Source organism: Mercenaria mercenaria, chromosome 17 (assembly GCF_021730395.1).
Source record: "Mercenaria mercenaria strain notata chromosome 17, MADL_Memer_1, whole genome shotgun sequence".
NCBI classification, from domain to species: domain Eukaryota; kingdom Metazoa; phylum Mollusca; class Bivalvia; order Venerida; family Veneridae; genus Mercenaria; species Mercenaria mercenaria.
The window spans coordinates 67,074,288-67,096,619 of record NC_069377.1 but is presented as its reverse complement, the minus strand read 5'-3'; the positions used below and the strand labels follow the sequence as shown (position 1 = coordinate 67,096,619).

Below are 22,332 nucleotides of genomic sequence, written 5' to 3'. Positions count from 1 at the left end.
GCTCTTCTTTGATTAGTCCAGTCAAAGGTCGGTTACAACCGCTGCAACACACTTTATCATACTTGATTTAATCGCCGGTTGTACTTGATCACGTGTTCGGGGTTAGCGTTTTTTAAAGAATTGGCAAGCCAACATGATAGAATTCCTAGACAACATTCGGCGGGCTATTCGACGATTTCGGATTAGTGCGCAAACATTTTTAATCCGCCGACCTTTATTGTTTGACATGTTTCTCTAGCTAGTCAGAAATAGTGTTCTAAAGCTTTAGAGTAATCTTCTGAATTGTTATAAAATATAGCAATGGTTCACTGTTCGGCTGTGAACCCATCCGTATTAGCAGAAATGAAACAAGGCATGCTAATATTTATCATGAGGCTGTCCAAATTCCCTGTCCAGCGCTACACGAATCACTGCTGTCACAAATACCACGTGACCATTGACCATGAAAATTTCATGACCGATGAAAAAGACATTCAAATACTATTTCCTTATTTTTGATTTTATTTTTGTCCTTTTATCACCCACATTAGCTTTAAATCTCTGAAAAATACTCAAAACAATTTTAATAATCGAATTCTAGAATAGTACTCCTTTTACTTAGTGCATTTGCAATTAACAAAGTAATATGACCTAGGATTCACACAGTGAAACTTAGTTTCCATGGTACAATCATAGTCCTTGCTGAATACATGAAAAAAAACAAAAGCTGTCACAATTAGTGACAAATGCCCCCGAAGCGTGCCCAAGAATGCTACAGTTGTCTACGCAAAATATGCTCTCGAAAGATAACCTTGTCCTTGAAGCTAGGTGTTTGGGTCTTACGCATGACATATCAACTCATTATAGGGAACATTTGTGCCAAGTAATGAATGGCAGAGTTATTGACCGGACAAGAAACAGATTCTGTTGACATTTAACTTCTAACTGTGACCTTGACCTTGGAGCTAGGGGTCTGGGTCTTGTGCATGACACGTCAGCTCAATATAGGGAACATTTATGCCAGGTAATTTTAAAATCCCTTCATCGATGGCAGAGTTATGGACCGGACAAGAAACAGACCATATTAATCTTTAACCTCTAAGTGTGACCTTGACCTTGGAGCTAGGGGTCTACACGTCGTCTCATTATGGGGAACATTTATGGCAAGAAATTTCAAACTCCCTTGATGAATAGTAGAGTTATGAACCGGGCACGTACAGGCCCTGTTCACCTTTGACTTCTAAGTTTGACCTTGACCTTGGAGCTAGGTGTCTAAGTCTTGTGCATGACACATCGTCTTATTATGGTAAACATTTATGCCAAGTTATTTCAAAATCCCTTCATGGATGGCAGAGTTATGGACCGGACACGAAACAGACCCTGTTAACCTTTGACCTCTAAGTGTGACCTTGGAGCTAGGGGTCTGGGTCTTCCGCATGCCACATTATTGTATACCACATTTATATAGCACTCTTTTCATATAAAATACGTTCAAAAGTGCTTTACATAAAAGCATCTATATAATGTTCAATAAAAATGGTTATTGAGCTATTATAGAATGAATTTAAAATTGCATTACGGTAATAAGATACATAGCGTTTTAAATTAAAGGTAAGCAGATCAAAACCTGAAACAAAATACAATATTTACAGTGAAACTTAGTTTCCATGGTACAATCGTCTGCTTACCTTTAATTTAAAAAAAACTGACCTATCAAAGTATGATGCCTGCGAAATGCATCACAGCATTCAAACCGTCCCGGATGATTGGGTCAATCCCCACCTTTCGGAGAACATCCATAATACATCCCACAGAAAAAACACTGTTTATATTATTCTGTCACACTAGAGTTCTTGATTAGAGTCATTGATGATTGGCCGGCAAAGTGCTTACATTATTCTACCCGGTGATTAGTGTGATTAGTTCCCAAAGAATTGTATGAAATAATGCGTTTTAGCGCTTTTATGAAACTTTGCAAGGTTTGCAGTCTCTTATGCCAGATGGGAGGGCATTCCACAACCTCGCAGCTGCTGTCTGAAAGCCCCTGTCACTAAATTGCACTGTCCGACATTTGGGTACCACTAGTCTTAATGCATTATTCTGGGATCTCAGACTTCTGGATGCGTATATATTTCTAACATGTTCATTACCAAAGCTGGTGATTGATCTCCGAGTGCCTTACTAGTATATGTATGTGTTAGAATTTTGTATTCTACCCTACACTGCACAGAAAGCCAATGGAGTTCACGCAGCACAGGCGTTATATAGTCGTATCTGGATGTTCTGGTTACGATTCTAGCAGCCGTATTTTGGACATATTGTAGTTTGTCCATTGACTGTTTTGGAGTCCCATAAAAAGAAGAGAGTTGCAATAATCCAAACGTGATGTAACAAACGAGTTAATTAGAGATTTGGTTGCGTTTGCGGTTATACCTGTATATTGTCTGATATGACTAATTTGCCGCAACTGTGCATAGGAATTCTTACACACACTATTCACATGTTGCTCGATCTTCATGTTCGAGTCCAGGAAAGCACCGAGGTTCCTGACACTTCATGATTGTTTGATTTCAGAGCCGTCCATTTTCACAGATATGTTTGAAACAGATGGTGCGTTGTGTTCAGATGAAAATATGATTAATTCTGTTTTTTCAGCATTGAGTTTCAACATGTTGGTACTGATCCAACTTACTATATCATTTAAACAACTTTCAACGCGATAGATGATCTCTTCAATATACATTCTGTTTATTGGTTTGAAGGATTGATATAACTGCGAATCGTCCGCATAGAAATGATTGTTCAGTCCGTGCTTTCTGCATATAGCTCCGACTGGTTTTGTGTACATTGTGTTCCATTACATGTGTAAGAGATTCACCTGGAGGGGATTACTTTTATTTACACTGTCCCGTGTCTTTGGAACATGGTGGGGGTAAGAGTGAGGTTGGGTGCGCACCATAAACCGGTTTAAGCTCCCCAGTGGTGTTTTTGTCACTGACCGTTCCAAGGCGGTGTCCCACTGTGTTCCTTTGTTTGTTCGTTTTGTCCTGATATGTTGGCTTTGTGTGTGTGTGTGTGTGTGTGTGTGTGTGTGCGTGTGCGTGTGCGTGTGTGTGTGTGTTCCTTTGTTTGTTCGTTTTGTCCTAATGTGTTGGCTATGTGTGTGTGTGTGTGTGTGTGTGTGTGTGTGTTTGGTGCACGTGTCTGCGTGCTGTGAGTTTCGTTTTGAGGAGGCTGCGTTTTTGGTGCGTGGCATTCCCTGTTTGATATTTGTCTTTGTTTTTTTTTTTTTGTTCTTCGGCCCCAGGACATACCCTTGGGGTACACTGTATCTCATGAGCACTGGTTGTGATAGCTCACCGTCTATGTATACGGTCTGGTAGCGGTCACTAAGGTATGACATCATCCATGCGAGTGGTGACGTTCTAGGCGATGAGTCAACGTCCCGTGGTCGATAGTGAAGAGAGATCGAGCATCACAAGAATAGCCATTGTTCTTATCCAACGATTGAAGAATGTAATTTTGGACTTTTAATAGGGCGGTTTCGGTCGAGTGGAATTTCTTTATAAGCAGATTGATTGACTTCATGAAGTTCATTGTTCCTCAGATGGTTTTCAATTCGAACATCTACCAGGTTTAAGACTTTAGACAGAAAAGGCAGATTTGAAACAGGCCTATAGTTTTTTAGGACATTAGAATCTAGGCTTGGATTTTTTAGAAGAGGTCTTATTCGTAAATGTTTGAACTTTTTGGGCACATACGCAGCGTCTAGAGATGCATTTATAATTTTTATTATCACTGGTGTTAGTTCGTCAAGACAATCTTTTAATACCCATGTTGGTATAGGATCTAGTTCACAAGATTTGTTTGCTGACTTTTTGGCTTGGAGCTGTATTGTTTTTTTGTTTTTTTTGGTACCCAAGTGTGTGTTAGTATGATACGAAAAGCCGGGAAACTGCCGCAAACCGAGAGCAATATGTTACGAATTCAGTGACCTGTGACGTAAGCTGCGCAATGCGGAAATATTGGAAGTTTTCCGATTGCAGTTGCTCTTTTGTTTGTCTATTATTAAAATGGGGGTGTACAGCAATATGAATATAACTATAAAACGTAAGTCTGTACGATAAACTGACAACTTCTCAATTTTGACGTTTACATTATTCATGATTGAGTTTACATTTATCCATTGTAGTAATTGTTAAAAAGATTTAACGGGCAATTTGGAAATTTGTTAGTGAATACCCCCCTGAAAGGATGTAACCTGCCAAATGGTGTCTCAAAAGACATTTTGCCGCCAATTTTTGACAGGACTATTATGGTTGGTTCGATTATTGTTGTAGGGGTGTTATTAAAACAAGTTATGGAAGTAGCTCTGCATGCAAGGTATATGAAACCAATTTTTTTTCACAATACCACCGTATTTTGTATATCAGTGTTTATATTTCTGTGTTCGTGTTGTAATTACTGGTGAATGCCACGGCAAATCCGGGTTGTTTTTCGTACGTGCACCCTTTTGTAAGGAATAGACCATACCCTTAGAAATAACTAGAACGCTTTGCGTTAGAGTCTTAAAATTTTATATGGAGGTTGAACACCAGTAGTTCAAAACCCAAAACGCCAAGAATTGTTCAATACCCTTGCCTCTAAGTTAAGACTGACGTTCCCATGGGAACAGCAGTAGAAAATCGCAATCATGTTTTGCATAGAATCTTACGTAATGACCCCTACCCCCACTTGTCCAGTTATGTTAACTATGCCAGAACCAGCCAAGCCTTTCTTTTTTAAAAGGAAACTTTATTAATTATTGATTTCACTTGGTCTTCAGAGGTTTGAGTAAACTCAATATAATTGATACCTGTGTATTCAGTTTCTATGTCATCTAGATCAGCCTGATACAGATTGTGTTTGCGATGTTTTATTGTTTCGATTTTTCCAATAAAGAAGTCACTGAAATCTTGTGCGAGATGCTGTGGAGATGAATGTGATGGTAAAATCACCTCATTTGTATCGCCAAGAAGATTTTTGGTAATCATGGTCACTCCCATATGAGTCAATTTTGCTTGTATAATATTCAACACGAGCTTGTTTTAGCACTTCACACACTTCAGCACACTGTTTCGTAAATTTGGTGATCGATGTAAGTTTACTTTCACGCCATTTCTGCTCAATTCGTTCTGATATTTCGCTTCATGAAGTTGCTCGTATACTAAGGACATGAGGTCTTAACACAATAGTCTTGGTAGTCAAAGGTGGCGTGTTTGTCTACATAGAAATTAACTGATTGAATATTCTTCCACAAGTCATCATATTCAGATGGAGCGCTTTGAGTATTAAAGAAATCTATATTCTTCGTATATCTTCTCGGAATGAGTCAATGTCGATGGAACGTAATTTCCTTAACGACACAGTTTTTCGTACTGGGGTGGTTTGGAAGCTTTAGCGTCGAACATCGCATGTATATAAAGGCAAGCCGTAGGCCTATGGAGTGTCCGCCTGTAACTACATTGCATTCCGTATACTCAGTTTGGGAAAAGGCGTGGGGACTATAATGGCTGTTTTTTGCCCCATCTCGGAACTTCAAGAAAATGACCTGATTAATAGATCAAGACATTTTTTGCAATAAAACCTCACTTTAATTTCAATACCTGAAAGATGGTTACCATGGCAACCATTCTACACAAACACCTAAAAATTGCAGTTTTGCACAAATTCATTGGTTTTTATAACATATACATTAATAATTCTGAAGAGTTTAATACATATTATTGTTTTAGTGTCTAAATGATTCATTAAATGTTACCTTCATTGCGTAACTATGGTAACCGTATGTTTACTGTCAACTGCAGCATTATAACAATAATAGTACATGCTTAAATTACTGTTTTTCATTTTAATGTTACTAACATCTAACAATTGTGACAATTTATCATTTAGATCTATTACGTAATTTGTAAGTTAAATCTTCCCATTCGTCTATATAATTCCTACAAATTTTAATCTATTCCTCTTCAGTAATATCAGGGCTTGATACAGTGTCATCATCACTTGAGTCAACGTCATCCAGTTTTCTATCAGCATCTTGTTTGAAGTCAAACCAATTTTTACTTGCTTGCCACTGTTTGTCCTGATATCTGGCATACCCGAGGTACCAGATTACGGTAGTACAGTGTGAGCACATTCCGACAACTCTTGCTCCAGGTCTGCATGTACAGTACCATGCACAAACGCTTGCCTCGTTATATTTGATGTAAACTTTGTAAATCTTTGATGATGTGTGTCTGCTTTGTAATTTAGCTCTCAAAAAATATTGGTCGTCATTATTCGCAAAAAGCTCAAATCCACAATGTGTATCAAAGTGTTCCTGCGCATATATTTTAGCCATGTTGAGTTGGTACACACCAACCGTTAAACCCCTTATTTCTTCTTCTGACAACCTTGGGAAGTCCTTTATGTCAATTTCACCGTCATTATCACCTATTACTTTCCAAACTGTATTTTTCCTGTCAAGACCTTCTCTTTCCACTTTCTCCTGTAATTCATTTCTCTGTTTAGACAGATATAACATTTTTGCGGCCATTTGAATATCCTTGTCTGCATCCTTAGCTACACTAAGTGGGGGAAGAAACCTGTTGCTTATAGTTGCTATCAGCTTAACATAATCTCCAACAAAAGGAAACTGTGTGTTGGGAATAACTCTGTCTAAGTATTTTCCACTGTTTCAATCTCCCATTAAAGGATTCAACCACCCAGCGTACTTTCGTCACTAATCTTGACGCATTTCCATCCTCTGTTGTCATTTGTTTTTGGCCTTTATTTAGGAACCTTGGCATATGACATTTCAGTCCATACACATCCTCAAGTAATTCTACCGAGTCCCTGAAACCAAGATCTACAATAATAACATCTTCTTCCTCGAACCACGATCGAATCTGCTCTATGTTGTTTTCAAATGTATGTTTTAGAATATTTGCATCATTATTTTTGTTGTCACTCAAATACGGTCCAAGAACTGAAATTACGTACCCAGTTGTAGACACAAATACCATTGGTTTAATTAGAGGACGATGTTTATGCATACTATATGATCTTCGCTGAAATGATGCCCGAGTACTTTTCTGAATATAGATATATGTGCCATCAATTACCAGAATTGCTGTGCTTTTTCCAACATTACCAAAGAGGGTTTGCGCTATAGGACGGGTATGATTATTTATCACTTCCTCTCTAGAAATGTGCTAAAAACCAATATGTTGAGGAACAAAATCTTTATTCAGTGCATTTCTTGCTGTATTTACAGCACGTTTAATTGCATCTTTGCTCATATTGAACACAGTTGACAATATTTTATTAGACATGCCTGATCTTAACTTTGTAAACAGTATACCGATACATGTTCTTGTACTCCGGGCTTTTGTGTCTCTAATAGACCCACTCGCTATGTACGAACAGAGGGTTTCAAATTGGTCTTTATCAATGCCTAGTAGATTCTTGTAGTCCCCAGCACACATGTAAGATCCATCGAAATCAATTCTTTTGTCAGCTTTGGTTTTGGCATCATTCCTCAGTATTTGCAGGAGATTCATTATATCAGGTCTGTTGAATGCAGTTTTTGTTTGCATCTCTTGTGCAAAAATGCTAGTTAATGCATCATTTGTAAATGATGTATCACTTATGTGAACAGGACAACATCTTGATCCAGCTGGTATTAAAATGTTACTCTCAATGAACAGTTCATTCCGGGCAGAAAGTGGTACAACAAGTAACTTTGGTCCTCTACGCTTGCACACGAAACAGGTTGAATGATTGCCACCAACTGATGGTATTGGTAATGCTATGTGCTTTTGGCATCATTGGAGGGTTCAATATTGACTTGTCTTTTTGGAACTTTGTTTTGAGTGTCCCTGTAGTACATGGCCCTACATTTGTTACACGTAACATCATTTTCATTCACTTGGATAAAGTAAAACTTGAGGAGATACCGCCTAAGACCTTTATAACCTGGTCCATTTATGAATCTGCGCTCAGGCGGTTTGGTTCATTTGTTGCACAAGACACAAGGATAGTCTCTTCTTGATGTCATCCTTAAACATTAAATAGAAACAGTTAAATACATAAGTACAAGAACGTGCATTAATATACTGCTTATAAAGGTATCACTAACTAAACATTTGTCAATAGGACACTAGCGCACCTACTTCGCGTCACTCTACATGGTTTCAAAATTCAAGGTGAAATATTTCATGATATAGGCAACAAAACTTTTAAGCTCTTTAAGTATATTTTTCAATCAGTTGTCGAAGACCATAACTCTGGTCGTGCTTAGTGCAATACCAAACAGAACACCTGGTGCACAACTTCACGTGCTATATAATAATCTTCTAAGTTTTAGACTGTATGTATGTTACATTTTGATATACACGGAAAACAAAAATTATGTCCTTAATGCGTATTTTTGACAAAATCAAGGGCCACAACTCTTATTTTGCAGCGTGAAATTCTAGCAAATGTTAGGTGCACAAATTCACACATACATTGTTTCATGATTATTAGTGAATTTTTTTAAGATAAACGCAACACAAACTTTGAAGAACTTTATGTGTATTTTTCACTAAGCCAACGACAATCTGGCTAAGCGAAACGACAAAACACAACAATAGATATTCAGCATCACATTTATAACACAATCCTGTAAAGTGTCATAACAACTAAGTCAAATACTTTGTGAGATACATGTGACACAAAGATGTATGCATTTATGCATTATTTTCAAAGACCATGAGTCATAACTCCGGATTGATAAAAATATTCGTCTAAGGTACACAGCTTCATTATGCTAAATCATATTCCTGTAATGTTTCATAATCTTCTGTCAATTAGGCATTTTTAATGCATATGTTGTCAAGGGTCATAACTCCTGTCTGGCTGTGTGACATCCCAATTGAAACACCAGGTACGCAATTTCACATGCTGAATAAAAATCATTTGAGGTTTGATGAAATTAGATTAAACACCTTTTGAGATATGCACAACACGGCATTGGACGGACAGGCCGACTGACAGACATACGGGTGGAAAACGACAATTCTAAGTGCCCCCTTCCCCGAACCCATCCTAGAATTAAAAAGCATTTGTTTATAAAACTAAACTACTCAGACTATAAAGTTGTCATATTCAAATGCATATATAGAAAAATAAGGCAGAACACATTAAAATAAATATAGCATACAACAACATTTATTATCTATGCAGGTGAACAGTACTTTAGTCATTCTTAGGTCCACAAAAGCCTTCATGATCATAAAAATACTGTTAGATTTATGTTGATCTAATATAAAGTTATGAAAAATAAATAAATTAACTGAATTCAATTCGGGAACTATAACTTCAGAAATTGAAATTTATGTATAAATATATGATTATTTGATTCTTTTTTTCTAGCACAAAAACAAAGTAAAATTTATTTAGATCTAGTACAGTATCGTAATCTGTAAAATTGAAAATGGCAATCCGTTCACTGTCTTTTCAGACAATTTATCGGCGAATCGGGAAGTTGTTTCTGTATATTTCAATAATGTTCATCGGATTGTTTACACAATTTATAAAATAATTGTGTTTGAAATCATGAGAAAGGTTTTATATTTATGTCCATTGCATTATACTGGCAGTTGGATGATAAACAGTGGTGGGGGAGGGGGCGGGGTTATGAGATCATTGGCTAAAGGTACGGCCTGTCAACAACGTAGTACAAAAAGCCTAGATGTGTATATTGTATAAATATCGCTGATACATAGAAAGATATAAAAGATATATAGGCTCTCACCTGACTTATTTACGGAGTTGTTTAAGAATTATTTAAGTCTACATCGGATATATTTTCGTATCGTCTGCTTTTCTGTTCCTTTGACGGGGGCCTGTCTAGAGAAAGATGTACAGTATACGAACCGGATGGTCCGCGGCTATGAAATAGACATCAGTTGGAACCATGCAAAATTTCTGAACAAACTGGTTAATTTTTGCTGTCCTCAGTTGTTAAAAACGACAAGCGTTTTGATTTGAAGAAGCATCTTTACTGACACTGTCACAGGTGTTTATACACCTCGATATTGTTGATTAAAAATTTAAAAGCCTCCGCATGCAAGAACCAACACCAAAATCGCACAAAATATGTATTAAAGATCATAAAATATGTACTTTGAAAATGGCGTTGGTTCTGATTTGCGGAGGTATGTAAATTTCAATAATTTCGCTGAAATTACACCTAAAATAGCTTAAAATACCAATTCTAGCTATGTTTAGACCGTTGGCATAGCAACCGAAAATTTATTTCTGAACTTTTCTACCTGAATTATGTTAGTTTATGTGGTGAACATTAAAACTAGATACTTTGTTGCAGTTTTCAATTGATCTTTAGTTTTTCCGATTTTAGGGCCAGAAACAGCCATTACAGTCCCCACGCCTTTGTTGTCATTGCTTGATGTGATAAATGTTCACTTGTATGGCGCCCCCGCCGCGCCTACCTGTACGAGGGACACGTTTCATTTTGTAACCGTCGGGCACAAGTTCGCCGATGCACGCTTTGTCAACAGAGCTACCGAGCCATGTTTCAGTTATGGCACAAATGTCGAATTCATTTGTAAGGATATACAAATACATATGGAGAGTGCTTTATTTTTCACCGATCGTGTATTGATTGAACAAATCTTGATGTTTTTCTGTCCCTTAACTAATGTACAATTTTCAGGTTTTATCGTCTCATTATAGTGAACATTTATGTCAAGTTATTTCAAAATTCCTTTAAGGATGGCAGAGTTACAGCCGGACAAGAATTTACACGGACGCACGCACACATGCACGTACGCACGGACGGACACACGGAAGGACCGTGCGATTTTAATATGCCCACCTTCGGGGACATAAAAAAACCTTTGTATAACGGACATGGCAACAGTATTCCGGGTACAATGTGTTAGATTTATGTATGATATACTTAGTAAATCCCGCTCAAACGATAACATGTTTGATAATTATGATTTTTCTTCATTAAAACGTTTCAATACAGAAAAATTTTTTGTATATCAATTACAGTATGCACTTAACTTCTATCAATGACAACCTTTTTGAGTTCAACGATGCATGAGAACTATAACAATCAAACAGTAATATAAACATGCTGTCGTTTAAATTATCGTGCGGGAGTAGCTTGCTATCTTTGCTAGTGTAAATACAATGCTAATTTTGGAGCATAACTTATCCTCGCTGATATGCGACTTTTATTTACATTGATATGTACAACGTAATTGGGTAGGTAACTGGATATCTTGGTTTGTTATATATAGAGAGATACTGATAAAAATTGTGGGACTCAAGCATTGCTTCAGTGCGCGGTGCAAGATATTTTGCAGTGGAATAATAATTGCAAAGGTAAACATTTTTTAAAAATAAGATTCATTTAGTATTATCAAACGAATTCAAAAGAATGGCAAATCCACCATTGTCCATAATTTTCACCTGCGACTAATATTTCCGTTTTCTTACCGACTAATGTAGTCGATTTAAGACTCTCTACGGAGGGCTAATTTTTGCATTTGTCTAAAACAGTTATGTGTTCAATTTTTCATGTGATTATTTTGATATTGCAATAATGTTAACAAAGATACATACTAACTATTTTCAAGTTTAGTAAAATTTAATGGTTGGGTTTATTAGTGCAGTTCTCATGTGGATTGGACAGGGAAAAGTTGGTTCCAGTAATATTTTTCTTTTGTTTTAATGACTGAACTATAAACTACAATGTAGAAGAGTAATTTCTTGAAAATCAATCTTGAAATTAAAAAAAACTGTAAAGAATTTTGTGTCACGTGTTTAAATGACCTGTCAAAATATCGTTTTCCTCTTATTTTCTGTCATAGTACATATTTAACCCATTGTAGAATATCACATGATTAACTTAGTAGAAAATAATGTTGAAGCTTAAAGTTCAAACATGCTTTATTTCTAAGTTTTAAGCCAGGTAGTGATTTCCGTTGATTCAAGAAATTTAGTATAGATATTTAAGTAATATGTTCGCAAAAAGTGAGCAACTACCTTTTAATATTCATTTCTGGTATGCTACGTAACCATTAAAATAGAGATATAGAAAACAATGACTTGCCCTCTGACTTGAAATTGTAAAATCATATCGACCCTACGTTAGTATTTGTATATTCAGTGGTAATAACACAATAGTAAGATTGCTATAGATACTACTTGATGATAATTACAAAACTATCGCTACAGGTTAAGGTCGAAGAAAGGGCAAATCTAACTGAATTAAGATAATTCAGCCTGTATTTAATACGTATCATTAGACATTAAGTAGAGACACTTAAATCTCCCTATCATTTTATGTCCCCAGTGTTGAAGACTCGGAAGGCATAAAGTGTGTTAACTGTCCCTCCGTTCGTCTGTTTCACTTTCTTATGCACTTCACTCCTATAGTTTTTATCCGGTTCAAACGGATTTTTGAACACATAATTGACATGAAGCGGAGAAATACTTTTTTTTGTTTTACGCCCTATTATTATTTTAGTATGGTCTGTTTTTAAATACATTGTCTTCAATGTCCGATTATTTTTCAGCTATGTCCCTTTTTAAACAATATACCATATGTTTCTGAATTAATTTCGATTGTTTCAGGAAAACGCCCAAAATACAGCAAGGGAGACTAGATGGCAAAAGTAACCATAGAATCAGCTGATGGGGTAAAGGGCGGCTTTGTATGTGCTTACGGTCTAGTATATTCGTAAGTATATCGCCGTACACTATGAGTAAAACTGTTTATGGAGAATATTTTGAACCAATCTTTAATCTTTTGTTTATCTGCTTTCTTTGCAGCATTTCAGGCAGTAATGTATGATTCTGTTCTTGCCACGCACACTTTCAGACATGATTCAGAGGTAAAGGACGGGTAAGAACATCACATAGAACATTCCTACCCAACAGTGACGTCTTGAGGCTCATAAACAATGTGGTATCAAGCTGCAATAAAACATGTAGCATGTATAGAGATGAAATCCTGACCTATCATTGTCTGAACCCAATATGTATATTGGTTTCAAGTCGTTCTTGGTAATACGCTGTATTAGAAATCTATTGATCAACATTGTATATTGTAAATAACAAAGTCTCGTCTGTGCTGATTTACTGTTTCAACAATTAATTCAATGTCAATAAAAATGAAAAATGAATGATATGATGAAAATTACATGAAAATATAACCAATTTTTACACAGGGCAGGCCAGATGAAGAAAATACCGAACGAAGATCTGAAATCTCACATAGAACGTGTTCGAGACTTGAAAATAAGAGATGATGATGTATACTTGGCAACGTATCCAAAGTCAGGTAAAGAAACCACATTTTTAGACGAATATAGGTTGCTTCAACAAGCTATGATTAATTTGGGGAACCCAGCCTTGAGTATGCTATCAAGTTTTAAACATCAGATCATAAATTTTGATCTTATTTGAATCACGCATCGTGTAGATAAGTCGTGATCTGATTTTGTCATAGTACAACGTGTGAAGATCCTTGATTCCATTCTTCTGGCTAAGTAACAATTGTATTAGCTGTCCTTCGTTATGTAGCAACATCACATTGTGGGAGCTCCATCCTCCAACAAATAACAAGTTACCAGGACCGACACACACTGCAAGAGGATTATGCATGTCCCTATGTGTAAATATTTTGGAGACAAGACCGTCGGCATCCATAATAATCAAACCATCGTTGGATGCAACGTAAAGCCGAGAACCATATATGCTGATGTGTCCCAGCTGAGATAAATGTTGGTCAAACCGGGAGGAGTAAAGTTCACCGGAAGCATTATAAATTTCAATATGCCCTGGGCCTTCCTTGAAAATTTTCCACCCGCCGCTTGCTATGTATATTAGACCATCAACGTATGTAATACCACGGCATGCATCAACAGTCTCAAAGGAAGAAGTCAGTTTCATTTGATTTTCGGTGGAAACAAAACGTACTTTCTTCATTTTGGGCAACGTGACTGCAACAGTTGAAGCATCTATTTTACATATGTCATAAGGTTGACCGGGAAGGTGTAGATGCTCTATGACCCTGTATTTCTCGTCTAAACGCTTCAGGCTTTGGTTTTGCCAGTCACAGATTAGTGTAGATCCATCTTCCAGAGAACATATTCCACTGTAAGTTGGCACCGACTTTTCCTTGGACGTTTTGATTGAAATGACTTTCAATAATTCCGTTGAACATGCCGGTATATTTTCTACTGTTTTTCCAAGCGATGTTAAGTCGAGAATTCTATTTAGTTCCCGGTTAGGTAAAAAGTATATCCTCTTCTCAGGTGTACCTTCTGTTAACTTTTCAACCTTTTCTGCTTCCTTAATGTATTTACTGGCTATTTTAGTCTGTACGAAGATTGAAGCTGCATTTTCGCTCTCACGAAACCTCTCCAAGGTTTGTTTCTGATCATCCAGTGCCGATATTGTTTCTTCAAACTTCTTTACCTCATTATCTGTAACGGCTTTGAAAATTACGCGCTCTTGTTCAATATCTTTTTTCAGTTTATTTTCTAGATCATCAAAATGCGTGTCCAGCCTCTGTCGAATGCATTTTTTCTCTTCAATGATTTCTTTCGTTTCATATTCGAATGCTTCGAAATGTTTTATTCTTGCTAGCTTTAGTTGTGCCATTTTCATTCGGCTGTGGCTGAGCCAACAAAAGGTGTCTTCAAGGTTATGTTGGTAGTCTAACTCCTTAACCATGTTTGGCAAATACACCATTCCTTTACACGTGCTGAAAAAGAAAAAGATCGTTGGATCGTGAAGGGTTTTGTAGCGTTGTACTAGTATAAATAACACTCCACCCTTGTGATTATCTATGTACAACACCAGTTAAAAGGAACAATGAACTAATTGTACGTTGATAAACCTGGTAATAAGTAATTTCTTTGAAATATTCATTTTCTCTTAAATGCTGGAGTTTTTGGAGCTATTTCTATATATGATTTGTGACATGTTACACATAACATTATATCTAAATTCCTTTTATTAGACCTAAGACTTTTTCTTTTGTTTAATATGAAAGATATTTTTTTTCTAAGAATAAATTGGAACAACAGTTACTTTATCACTAGCAGCTTGAGTGAGTATAGTAAATAAATAACATTTTGTTGAAGTCACATAGACAGTTTGATAGGAATTTAATCGCAAAATAATTTCACGTTGTCATTCATCGTGGAAGTTGATGTGTAAACGTTATTAAAATACGGCTCATTGTTAGTCTTAAAATTCTAAGATGAAATCATGCAAAAATGTATATATAGTTTTACTAAAACAGCACTGTAGTATATTAATTTTACTATGCGTGCAAAATACAAAATAAACAAGTTATTTTTTCAAACGCATGTACACAGAAAATATAAATAAAGGCATTTGTATTATAGAAAAGTGACGAAAAATTCCGATTTAGAAAAATGCTCATATATTCCATACCGCCAAATAATCACGATGCGTAAATAGTCAAGTGCGACTGATAAGACTGTATACTAGTACATTAACTTAAAGTCTGCAAATAGTCCAAAATATACATGTTTTACCTGTGGTCAATAGCTGCGCACGCAGCACAGCACACCTCTTCGTGGTTCTTGCAGTACATGTCCAAAAGTTTTCCATGATGTTTGTCACATTTCTGTACCGGCAAGTCAATATTCTGGTCGCTTTTATGTTGCTTTGCTGCAGCCTTGTCGACAATACGGTGACTCTTCATCACGCTAAACTTGTTATGTTGCTCTACACAATTTCCGCATAAATAATTAGCGCACTCAACACAATATTTCGTCGCTGCTACATTTCTTCTTTCTTTGGAACACAGTGTACAGGTGATGTCATGATATTCATCAGAAGTACACAAGAAGTCTTCGGCCTGTTTACCCTTGTCACTTTCAGTCCGTTCTTCGTTTGGTAAATCTGAATATTGCGCCGCCATCTTGTTAAATGTGGCAAGTGAAGTGATTTTTTCTTCCTGCTTTTGTCGGAAGTTTGCACTTAAAAATATTTACACATACAAATATAGATATCGAAAACATGTACTCTAACAGTTATAAAGACCAGGGTGAAACTTTCAATGTTACATTTATGATAAATAATTTCAACCCGATTGTGCTAACAGCTAATTACATCCAAGTCCGCGCTGTTCATATGTTAAAGCAAGTGTGCATTTTTGATTCCAATGGGGCTCAAACCTGCCTAGTGACCTCCTGTGTGTTGAGTTTGTGTCTGTAATTCGGGTTTTCTGAAAACATCTGCAAATATTGTAAAGGATTTTGTCTTAAACTTTCTACCATAGCAGAGACTTCTCGCACACAAACAGTATAAACTGTGCATAGCAGATGATTAGGTGTTTGTTACATGTATTTGTTTATAATGCGCATTTCATACCTTAAAAGTTTAAAAGAATACCAAGTCCATGGAATCATTGCTCACTTTCATAATGCTGAGCACACGCCGGTTTTAGTAAGATTAAAAATAAATATCCTTTCTTTGTCGTGCCATAATCGCCTTCGTTTACCTTACAGGTACTCATTGGGTCTGGGAAATTATTGTTATGTTACGACGCGGATCGGCAGAATATGAGCCAAGTCCAAAAGAAGCAGTATTTCTAGATTTCAAAGGCCCAGATGTTATAGACAAAGTGCCATCTCCAAGAGTTTTGAATTGTCACTGGCCTTGTAACCTGACACCAAGAGGAATCTTTGATAAAAACATAAAAATAGTACATGTACAAAGAAACCCAAAAGACATAATTGTGTCCTTTTATTACCATCATAAGAACCTAGGTGGACGGCCATTTACAGAGAGTTTTCTGGAATTCCTTCCTCTGACGTTAGGAACGTACGGAATTTGTAAGTCATTTTTCATCTTCTTATTTTTATTTGTTAATTTACACCTGTACAAACTTTACCTGCACCTGATCAATTAAAGCAATGTCAATGCGAAAGAAAACATTTGCAAATACGAGTATTAATATACCACATCCTTTTTCTTTTAGTTCAGTTTTATCCTTGGTATAAGTATGTAAAGGAATGGGAGCGATTCACCAAAACTCACCCCGAACAAATTCTCAACCTGTATTTTGAGGACATGAAAGAGGTTTGTTTGCTTAGTTCCATATTAAAAGGTAACTCCATTTCAATAACCCATAATGCAATGTTTTGGGTTAAAGCAGCATGCCTCCAGATCGTTCGACAACAACAACATTTTTTTTTCGATATCTTGAAATAAATGCTATATTTTTAAGAAGGCGTTAAAACTTAATTACTGACTAACTTTATGTTACGGAAACACATGAGAATTTGCTGTTTTTACTACTTTATACGATGAAAATCGAAAAGCGTTTGTCACGCTTTTACTCCATGTAAACTGTCTCGATTATAAATATCTATATTTTGAAGTCATTATTCACTACTTCAGCTATAGTGCTATTGGTTACGACGACGGGAAAATGTCTATTGTCGCGGCGGTCCGGGGTTCGATTCCCGACGTGGTTATCTTTTTTTCTTGATTTGGAACTTTTAAAATATCTTAGAAACAAAAATTCATATTCTAATGTTCATAATAAGACCAAACTTCAATTTGAAAGAAAGATTATTTTTTAGACAAATCTGGGGGCATGCTGCTTTAAAGGCTTTTTTTAATATATCTGTTGGTCTGTTATCCCGGAAGTCGTTGATGATTTTTAATTGTTCTGCCCTATTGGTGAAAAACGCAATGTATTTCTCACATGCGGCCTTTGTTGCACATTTCGTTGTGTCGGCCAGGCGCGTACGCTAACGCAACATAACGAAGTTTGAAAGTTTTATTGATTTTCAGCACGGGTGCCAACGCGACTAAACGAAAATAACAACGCTGCATAACAAAGCATTTTAGCGTTGGCGTGTTAACACGCGCGCTTAAATGAAATAAAATGTTTCGTTCTATCGCGTTCAATGTTTCGCCATGTCGCGTTGTTAGTAGCGTGGGTGCCAAAACGATACACAAAACGTTTAAAAGTTCGTTATGGCTCTTTGGCGCGCGTGTTAGGACGACATAAACCGTGCATATGTCAACACGACATAACGAAATGTCTTAAATCAGCTACTGTACTTTATGCATGACATTTGCTTTAATTAGAAATTAAGATTCCGCTTGTATGGAGAAAAAAACTTAAGAAGAGCTTATCAATGAAATAATATAGAGACAAAAACTCATATCGACTTTTTATTATGCTAATGTTGTAGATTTTCGTGCTTTTTTCAAGTGAATATTCATAATTGTTATTCCTTGAGCACTGGCAACAAAAAACAACAACACCTTTTGTATTTGCCTTGTGTTTCATGTAAAGCTACCTTACTTTCACAGGATCCCGTCAGAGAAATAAAGAAAATAGACAAATTTCTTGGCACTGGTCGCAGTGACGAACTTATACAACAAATAGCACAAGCCTGTCATTTTGACAATCTAAAGAAAGCAGACCTCGAAATTAAAGAAAAGGAACATATGACTCAAGGCAGGAAACCCTCTATCATGTTCAGGAAAGGTACGTATCTTGATCTCATTTAAGGGAACTTGTCTTTCGTAAACTATACAGAAAAGTACGTGTTCCTATAAAGTGGATCTTCGGAGAACATGGTACCTGTAGAAAATCATCTGCCATGTACGGTGTATAGGATACACGTATACTGATGAAAAGCAGATCGTATGATTTGAATAACAGAGGACAGGAATGCACATGAGGTACGTATATTGATAATTAGAGCAGATCTCATCAGCATAAAGAGTATAGGAGAATATTACACAGGGCTGAGAACAGTTTCATGAACAGAAAGAACAGAAAAGGTGCGTATACTAATAAAGAAAGCGAACATGGAGATAAAAGTAATAAAAAATACTTCACAGAGCTGGAAACGGTCTTTCGTGAACAGAAAAGGTGCGTATACTGAAACAGTAATTAAACCTTTAGATAAGAGTAAATAAAAAACACTGCGCAGGTCTAGAAACAGTCTTTTTTGTACAGAAAAGGCGCACATACTGATACAGAAATTGAAGTTCTTAGATAAAAGGAGAACACTGCACAGGGCTGGTAGCACCTCTTCATGTACAGGAACGTATAGTAGTTTTTATATAAAAAAAAGTTGACCTTAAGATTAAAGAAGAAGTATACTATGTATAGCTGGAAATTGTAGATACAATGTTCAAAGAAAGTGCGACGACTGTCTGTTACGTATGAAATGTGCGTATATTACATGCTATTATTTTCTACCAAGAATAAATAAAATATTCCACTTGAGTTTTATAACAAGAGAGATTGTTTTAGTTTATACTAATTTATTTTAGCTCGATTGTGATAGAAGCTTGAAGCTTATTTGAACCATTCCCGAGTTAATTTCCTGGAAATCCGGTATAGGATGTGATCGTGTGACACCAGTACTAGGTTCTAAGAATGCGGACTCGGATAGTTTTCAAGTCGTAGAAGGTTGCAGTAGTTATTTGAAATGACGCCGTTATCTCAATATGAATAATGATATAATATTATGGTCTCATTATATAGGACGTATTTTGTTAATGAAAAAATATGAGTAAAGCTGTGATGAAACTTTTCTTTTGTAGTTTCTTAGAAGTGCAGTCTAGTTTACATATCTGTATTTCGTTTATACAGAATTTATTTTAAGTCGATTGTGAAGGAAGTCCTACAACTTATATTAATCACTCTCAACACCTCATTCATGGTGGAATCCATCGCCACGAGGGTATGAGAGAAGAGGCCAGTTTCCATTTTAATGCTGAGCGCCAAGCAACTGGTACCATTTTCACGTCTTTGGTATGGCGCGGCCGGGGATCGAACCCACGACTTCCCGCACTCGAAGCGGACGCTCTACCACTAGGCTATCGAGGCGGTTAAATATTACTTACATTCTCAACATTATATGTTCTTCATGGTACCCTACACGAACTACTAGGGAACCATGGCCCTCGTGGCGATGGATTCCATCAGGAATGAGGTATCGAGTGATTACTATAAGTTGTAGACTTCCTTCACAATTGACCTAAAATAAATTCTGTATAAACTAAATACAGATATGTAAATATAGACTGCATTTCTAAGAAACTACAAAAGAAAAGTTTCGTCAGAGTTTTACTCATATTTTATTGGTTAACAAAGGACGTCCTATATAATGAGACCATATATATTATTCATCTGGTGCCCAAGAATGATGAAGATTGCACAAAGTCATATTGAATATTTGCAATTTCGACCAAAATTTCACTAAATCGTGGATCAGCTACAACTTAAAGCATATTTTTGTTGTAGGTGAAGTAGGCGACTGGAAGAACCATTTCACAGTGGCACAAAATGCAGAAATAGATGAATGGCTACAGGAAAACCTTGCTGAAACTGAACTCAAGTTTCGATATACGATCTAAAATGATGCAAATAAAACATTTTTTCTAACTCTTCGTATCATTATTGTGACTGTTTACTGGTGAAATTTAACCGTTCGAATCACAAGTTTGAAGAAGAGCTGTTTGTAAAATACGCATGGTCACATGATGGCCTGTCCCATTTTCAAGTCCTCTGTCCTCTGACTGCAAACTATTATAGGTAATGGTAGATTTCTCGGAAGCACAGAGAACCACAAACACAGCCTCAGAGCCACGCATTTACAAAGTAGGCTTACAACAAAAAGCAGCCGTAACGGAAAAATATTACAGACTGGTTGCTTCAAAAATCCAACAAGTACATTTTAATTTTATGCAAAATATAGACAGAGGGGAGGAAGGGGTAAGGGGTAGAAAGGGGGAGGGGGTTGAAGGGGAAAGTAGAACAAGGATGAATATACAATTAATCACTGTTACACTACAATGTAAACCACAGTAGCGCAGTCATTCATGTACCAAAGACAAACACCCACACCCACACACAACTAACTAACATAGATAAACAGACAAGTAAGATATAACAACACTGAAGGGCACCGACCTAGACATAAACGCACACATATATGCAGGAAAAAACAACAATCGTGCACCGCCTTAGGATTCCGGCAGCCAAAATTAAGATGGGCGCGATAACTTACTCATAGTAAAGGGGAAAGTGGATGCCAAATCAAGGGAGCGCAATTGTAAGGGGAAAGGATGGGGGCGATAGGTGTGGGGGGGGAGGTGAGGAGAAAGATGAAAGAAACGCTAACAACAAACAAGACAATATACGCAACACAAAATAAAGACAGACAGAAAACAAGTTGAAAATAGAAGCACCGCCTTGGAACGGTCAAACACAAAATATTGTCCATGTGCTGATCAAAGGAAATCACCTTATAAAATCTGTGGACTGTAGGCCAAAGCGTTCTAAACTTTCTAAACTAAATGTATTTTAAGTGTCAATGTCATTGTGACCATGATCTCATAACATACAGACGCCTAAAAATGTTACAAATAGGTCATCGACTGACCACAGGCAATCATCCTATGAAGTTTGAAGGTATAAGACTAATAGTTTTTAAGTTTCTGAACAGAAACCATTTTCAGTCTTAAAGTCACTTTGACCTGACGACTTACCAATCCCAAAAACTAGATGGTCATCTGCTGGACACAGGCAATCATCCTATGACGTTTGACAGCTGTGGGCCAGTGTTCTTTACTTACTTACTCCTCTTCACTCCAATCGGAGCATAGCGAGGGTTGAACGCAATACTGTCGTAAATTCCTCTCTACTTAATAGGAGTACTACAGTATTGCGTTCAGCCCTCGATAGGGCCTTCACCACAGCTCTCCATCTAGTTCGGTTATGGCCCGTGGTTCTTTAGTTAATGATTGGAAACCATTTTCAGTCTCAATATCATTGCGTCTTTTGACCTACTGACCCCAAAACAGTAGCATCATCTACTAGCCACAGGCAAGCATTCGTTGAAATACCAAGACGTTCTTTAGTTGTTTAGCGAAAACCGTCTTGAACTTTGAACAACTGACCCCCAAAAACAAATAAAAAGTCTTCTACTGACAGCAGGTAATAATGACTGTACCTCAAAACCTTTTTCAGATATGGATTGGAAACCGATTTTCCGTTCAAGGTCTCTGTAACCTTGACCTGCTGATTCCCAAAACGATAGAGGGCATTTACTGACCAGAGACAATCGTCCTATGCAGTTTGAAGCGTTCTTCAACTATTGAACGGAAACCGATTTTCAGCTCAAGGTCACTATGACCCTGACCTACTGACATCCCTAAAATTAGGGTCATGAAGTTTGATGATTGTAGGCAAAAGCGTTCTTCAGCTATCAATCGGAAACCGATTTTCAC

At 36.8% G+C, this 22,332-nt stretch overlaps 2 protein-coding genes across 4 annotated transcripts in view; one reads left to right on the top strand and one right to left on the bottom strand.

The window, feature by feature from the left end:
* Window positions 1–20,490, top strand: part of LOC123536271 (sulfotransferase 1A1-like) — a 138,890-nt gene extending 118,400 nt beyond the window's left edge. The window contains exons 1-7 of one of the 3 annotated variants that reach the window (XM_045319285.2): window positions 11,142–11,280; window positions 12,655–12,760; window positions 13,251–13,363; window positions 16,572–16,898; window positions 17,045–17,145; window positions 18,394–18,571; window positions 20,345–20,490. In XM_045319285.2, the coding sequence (XP_045175220.2) occupies window positions 12,687–12,760; window positions 13,251–13,363; window positions 16,572–16,898; window positions 17,045–17,145; window positions 18,394–18,571; window positions 20,345–20,457 (906 nt within the window). In that variant the 5' untranslated portion in view covers window positions 11,142–11,280; window positions 12,655–12,686 and the 3' untranslated portion in view covers window positions 20,458–20,490. Of the gene's footprint in view, window positions 1–11,141; window positions 11,401–12,654; window positions 12,761–13,142; window positions 13,364–16,571; window positions 16,899–17,044; window positions 17,146–18,393; window positions 18,572–20,344 lie in introns of those variants that run through there. The other 2 variants (XM_045319284.2, XM_053528494.1) reach the window with 2 other exon arrangements.
* Window positions 11,950–16,016, bottom strand: LOC123536270 (uncharacterized). Its single transcript, XM_045319283.2, has 2 exons — window positions 15,594–16,016; window positions 11,950–14,791 (listed from the first exon to the last, which is right to left on the bottom strand). Exons 1-2 carry the CDS (start codon window positions 15,980–15,982, stop codon window positions 13,447–13,449), a joined length of 1,734 nt encoding a protein of 577 aa, XP_045175218.2. The 5' UTR covers window positions 15,983–16,016; the 3' UTR covers window positions 11,950–13,446.
* Window positions 20,491–22,332: the final 1,842 nt, after the last annotated feature.